This window comes from Suricata suricatta, chromosome 3, assembly GCF_006229205.1.
Source record: "Suricata suricatta isolate VVHF042 chromosome 3, meerkat_22Aug2017_6uvM2_HiC, whole genome shotgun sequence".
Lineage (NCBI taxonomy): Eukaryota > Metazoa > Chordata > Mammalia > Carnivora > Herpestidae > Suricata > Suricata suricatta.
This window is the reverse complement of record NC_043702.1, coordinates 48,718,553-48,724,541: the sequence shown is the minus strand read 5'-3', so window position 1 is coordinate 48,724,541 and position 5,989 is coordinate 48,718,553. Positions and strand designations below refer to the sequence as shown.

Sequence of the window (5,989 nt, the reverse complement as noted above, 5' to 3'; positions counted from 1 at the left end):
CCAGGGGATACAGAAGTGCTGATGCATAGGGGCACATGTGCCCCAATGTTCATAGCAGCACTGTCAACGATAGCTAAAACATGGAAAGAGCCTAAATGTCCATCGCCTGATGAATGGATCAAGAAAATGTGGTATATATATATATATATATATATATATATATATATATATATATATACACACACAATGGAGTATTACATGGCAATGAAAATGAATGAAATATGGCCATTTGTAGCAACGTGGATGGACCTCAAGGGTGTCATGCTAAGCGAAATAAGTCAGGCGGAGAAGGACAGATACCATATGTTTGCACTCATAGGTCTAATGGGAGAGGATGATAGGGAGAAGAAGGGGGGGGGTGGAATTAGGGAGAAGGAGGGAAGCAAATCATAAGAGACTCTTGAATACTGAAAACAAACTGAGGGCCAAAGGAGGAGGGAGAAAGGGGAAGAGGGTGATGGAGGAGGGCACTTTTGGGGAAGAGCACTGGGTGTTATATGGAAACCAACTTGACAATAAACTATAAAGAAAAAAATGATTAGCTGTGATGAAATACCATAACTCTGAGACAGTCTCTTCCCTACCCCACCCAGAATGCCTTTTAATATTTTATGTAATGAAGGAACTTTAGGGGGGCCTGGGTGGCTCAGTCAGTTAAGTATCTGACTCTTGGTTTCAGCTCAGGTCATGATCTCACAGTTCGTGAGTTCAAGTCCCACATCAGGCTCCACAGCTGGCAGCATGGAGCCTGCTTGGGATTCTCTCTCTCTCTCTCTCTCTCTCTCTCTCTCTCTCTCTCTCTGCCCCTTCTCTTCTCATGCTCTCTCAAAATTAAATAACATTTAAAACAAAGAAATCTTTAGAATTCTAAAATCTCCATTTCTCCTTTCCATTCCATTTTCCTCCTATCACACTAAATAATTTTTTCTTCTTGGTATTTGGCCCCACAAATATTTGGAGACCAGGGCTGAAGAAAAGGCTGCCTGTTTCCCAGAGACCAGAGATATGACTAAACAGTACTGCATGCATGTGAAAGTCAGTGCAGCCCAGGCAGCAAGAGAGGGGCTGGAGAAATGTGTTGAGCAAGAACTGGGTGACAAGCTAACACTACCGCAGAAACCAGCAGTGACTGAGGGCCGATTATAAAGCCCTTGGCATGGTGAACCATGGGTGCTGAATAAATAGCTGGGAAATATCATACCATAAATTTTCTTAATTCTTGATCTCTATATTTCCGAGATTTACTATTTATAACTAACAGACATCCATCTCACTCATTCTTTCTTCCTGTTGCTCCCAAAAGGGATTTGTTCTTCATCCTGAGGTCCCAGTTTATTTGTGTAAAATTAAATATTAAGCTTGTGTGTTCAGAAGAAGTAAGATCTGCTTTTCCAGTTGGGTCCTGTGTGAAGCTTGTTTTTAGAGGTGAAGTGATAAAAACTCTAGGCTGTATCTGCACTGACCAACATACCATTTCAAAAAAAAAAAACCCATCATTTTGATATAACAATGATAATAGTGGCAAAAAAGCAAAAGCAGCAGTACCAATCTGTTAGGGATGATGTCCCAGGTACCATGATCTTTAATTTTATGTTCACCTTGCCTGCGGATGTAGGCAGTGCTGTTGCCATGGTACAGATCAGAAAACTTTAAACCAGAGAGGTTATATAACTTGCCTATAATAACACTTGATAGGAAGCAGAGTCCAGATTCAACACCTGGCCTGCAGGGCTTCTACCCATACTCTTTACTTGCCATACAACACTGAAGGCAGGACTAGAGGTCTTAACTGGCAGAAATGAGTCCTCCAATAAAGCAGTTGTAGATGAAGCCACAACTCCATAGTCAATATACAATGTAGAAAAAGAATACATTTAATGTGAATTTGTTGGTAACCATCAGGATAGGATCTTTTTTCTTTTCTTTTTTTAATGTATGCTGGCTGTTAGTATTTCAAAAGCAAAAAGTGGTTTGAAGTCCTGCTCTCTTTCAACACATAAATTAAATGGGCCTAAATGTGTTTGTGGAATCCTACTGCGCAGGGAAGGAAGAGACCCATGTAAAAGGTAGGAGTTGAAAATCCTCTTGGCATTGAAGGAATGTGAAGGGGTGCTCCCTTTTATTCAGGGAGACCTCATTTTTATATTTGGCTGGATTCTAGTCATAAAGCACAAGCGATTCTGTTTATACCTAGAGGGGGAGAAAAGCTGCTTCGTGAACTATCCTACCCCACTGAACCAAGGAGTATATTGCATCATAAATTAAACTGGTCACATATGGTAGTGACTAAGTATTTCCAGGTGCCCAACAGTTTGACCCAGGATAGGGAATCCAATTTTCAGTAAGCTAGGCTTGGAACCCAGGGGACCCTTCGGGTTAGAATCCACCTCTCCATTCCCCCATGCCCACCTCCCCTGACGCTCCCACCTGCCACCAGGGTCTTGGATTTACACTGAAGGTTGTGGGAAAGGGAGGGGGAGAGGGAGACCATCACAAAAATATGGTCCCTACTGCCACCTACTCCTGTACCTATTCTTTCAACAAGGATGCTGTCAACAAAGCAGCTATTATGGCATCTTAAAGCAGCTCAGAAACCAGGTCCCACTTACTGACAAATTGTTTCTATGCGTATCCTATTTGAGAGCTTCAATGAGTCGATTTTTCTGCATTTGGTCCCCAATGATAGATAATTCAGGGACACTTAAGGAAGCTGCTTCCCATCCATCGTGACCACAGCTTTTGAAAGCTGTTCATCTTGCCAAACTTCTCTCATTTGAGGTCCATCTCGAAGAGAGGTGTTAGAGCACGTCTTTTCCTTTAAGGGGAGGAAAGCATTTCAGAGGGAACCATAGCCACCTCATTCCTAGTCGCTGGCCTGAGTGAAGCACCAGCATTTAACAGATTCTAAGTGTCTGGCAAACCCGGGCAGCAACTGACCAAGCTCTTCCAGAATCTGCACAGCCTGTGACTGGAGAGCATTCTTGGAGACCAAAGATTAAGAAGAAATACATTGCTTTCTGCTTACATTATACAACCAGTTCTTCATTCTTGATTAAAATCAAGATGACAACAGGTATCTTCAAAGAGTGATTAAGTGACGGGACCATGGAAAATCTTCTGTTCAGTTTTGGTTTTGCAGCTATTTGTATTTTTCGCCTCTCCACTCATTTTATGGTAAGCAGGACAATGTGCACAGAAAACCATTTTTCCAAATCAAGTCTCTGACAACCAAGAACTGTTACCTAAACATGAACTATGGGCATGAGCTTAGGCTGAGCACATTGAACGGCAGAAGGAGGAAAAAACTGCTGTCCAGGAAATGAACAGAGGAGGCAATCGAGTCATCACATTTAATAACAGTTCATCTGGGGAAGGCATGAAAGAGAACCAACCATAAAAAATACGAAATTATATGAAGGGTGAAATTTGAGTTGAGAGGTAATTGGTAGGAGTGCTATTAAGTGAGAATTAAATGAACTATAATGAACTGGCTTTAGCTGGGGTCTTAGGAGTTTTGACTGTCCTAATTAGACGAAACACTAGTGAGAAAACAACTTGTGACTGATTCCATTAAATGCAGAACTACAATCAAGCTTTATAGTAGGGAAAGATGAAGATGAATGTGTAGTTGGTGCACACAGTACAAAGGGCATGAAACAAGGTATGAAAGACATGTTTGCAGAGCCTAACAGTAGGGTAAGGGGTGAGATTAAAAATAACATTACGTGAGCATATGATAGCACACCTTAAATATAACTCCTTTCATCCATATGTCACTTACAAAAGGACTTGAAGGCATGTGGGAATGTGAAAAGAGCCCAGCAATTTCACTTCGCCAGCTCTGTGGCTGGGAGCAAGTCACAGAAGCTAATTAGCAGTGCATAGCAATGTTTCACAGCTGTTTCCGTCTGGAATGGAAGAACAATTTATCTCATTGAAAGGACGGGAGAAATTTAAGGTGAAGGTAATTGCTCAAATTGGACTTGGAGCAAACACATACCACTAACATCTGTGGGTTGGAGTAAAGTTACTGAAATTATCTAGGCATTTTTAATGACTAGAAGAAAATGGTTCCCCAGTTTTTGTTTTCACCATACAATCTTGACAAGCGGCTAAAACAGGAAATGCACGGAAAACAGTATTGATCGGTTAATTGAGAATGTAAGAGAATCCCACAACAAAGTTCAGTGGCTGTAAACAAATTAAGAACATAAGAAAACAGCATCACTCTACAAGATGTGATTACTTGGACGTGTAAAGCGAAGGGTCACTGTTGAGCACAAGTGTGACTGGGAGTGGAATGAACTGCGAGTTTTAGAAAGACAGATAACCTATCAGAATGGAGTACATTGGTCTGCAAGAGAGAAGAAGTAAGTGGTGCTCCACAGAGGAGTGACTAGGAGAGTAACCGTAACAAAAACTGCAGAAGTGGGGTGGCTAGAGGTCGGGACTGAGGCTGGGCCGGATCTGGACTCACCCGCTCCGTCCGCGGTGACGATGGCCTCGGGAGAGATGCACACGCCACGGTCGTAAACAGGCAGCTCCTCGCAGGCCAGACTCTCGGGCCACGAGTGGCGGTACTTGATGAGGATGGGCTCGCAGCCCTGCCGGGCCCGCTCACACACTGACTTGCAGGGCTTGATGGGCTCGTGCTGGAAGTCAATGGTGCAGATGGGCGCGTACATGGCACAGAGGAAGAAGAGCAGATCCGGACTGCAGTGGGTCTCCAGCAGACCTTCGAACTGCTCAATGGCCAGGATGGCGTTAGCCTGGGTGCTGTGGTGCAGGTGGTTGGGCATCTTGGTCATGTTCCAGGGCAGGGACTTGCACAGGGGGATGCGGACGGGCTCACAGGCTGCAGCTCTTGCTCCGGGTACCCAGGGCAGGCAGAGCGCGGCCAGGGCGAGCAGCCCGGCCCGCAGCAGCAGCATCCCTCCCGGACCGCCGCAGACCATGATTCCGGCAGGACGGGGCAGGGCGCAGCAGAGCCGAGGACGCCGACCGGCCGGCTTCGCAGTCCCCTCTTCCCCCCTGGAAGTGGACACAACGACCTGGGAGCTTCTCCTCCCCCGACGAGCTCAGTTTCCTTGGATCAAATTCCCCCAATGGGGTCCCACGAGCTCCGCCAAGCTCCGGCCGCCGCCGCCCCTGCCGCTCTGGCTGGTCTTTCCCGACGTCTAAGCCTTCTGGGGCAGCAGCATCTATTTATTCCTCGCTCCCTCTGGCAGAAGCATCAGACTTCGCAGATGAATCAGATTAGAGGGAAACAAGAGGAAGCGAGGGAGAAATAAAAACAAAAGTAGAATTCAGCTGAGGCAGTTGGAGCTCTGGACCGTCACGTCCCCTGGATTATGAAAAGGTGCTAACAGAAGCATGAAATTCTCCAATGGGGGAGGGGGGAAAGTGCGGTGGGGGGGAGGGGAAACCAGAAGGAAAAGCCTCCTAATGGGGGAGGAGGGTGCAACAAGAGTTTCTTGTAGCCTGAGCAAAAAGACCCAGTTCTTGCTGTGCGCTGCCGCTGCTGCAGCAGCGATCGCCGCTGGCAGGAAGGACCAGCCGGAGGAGCCTCGACGCGAGGTCTGCTCCTCCGACCGCTGCGCTTTACTTTTCCCACCTCCTGGCCAGAGAGGCAGCTCCGCCCCGCCCGCCCCCCAACCGCCAACCCCCCGGGTGCAGTCTCAGCCCTCTAATGCCTGCTCCCCTTCCCGGGGAGGGCAGCGGGAATGGGCGGGGGCGGGGAGGGGGGATACAAGGTCTGCGGGTTGGAGGCAGAGCTGGGGGGGGGAGCCTCGAGAAGCAGCCAGGGTGCCAGAACCCAGCACAGCGCGGACTTGAGACGTGCACCTCTTTCCTATCCCCACGCTGGCTCCAAAGAAGAGCCCCCAGCCCCTCGCTGAAAGCCCACCCCAATCCCAGACGGAGGAGTACCCAACTTCTCCACTTAGGAGCCCACCCAAGCACCCTCACTCCCTGAAGCAACTCTGTGCAT

At 47.1% G+C, this 5,989-nt stretch overlaps 1 protein-coding gene across 2 annotated transcripts in view; it reads right to left on the bottom strand.

The window, feature by feature from the left end:
- Positions 1–5,556, bottom strand: part of FRZB (frizzled related protein) — a 33,781-nt gene extending 28,225 nt beyond the window's left edge. For both annotated transcript variants that reach the window (XM_029932964.1, XM_029932965.1), the window contains exon 1: positions 4,478–5,556. In XM_029932964.1, the coding sequence (XP_029788824.1) occupies positions 4,478–4,955 (478 nt within the window). In that variant the 5' untranslated portion in view covers positions 4,956–5,556. The remainder of the gene's footprint in view (positions 1–4,477) is intronic.
- Positions 5,557–5,989: the final 433 nt, after the last annotated feature.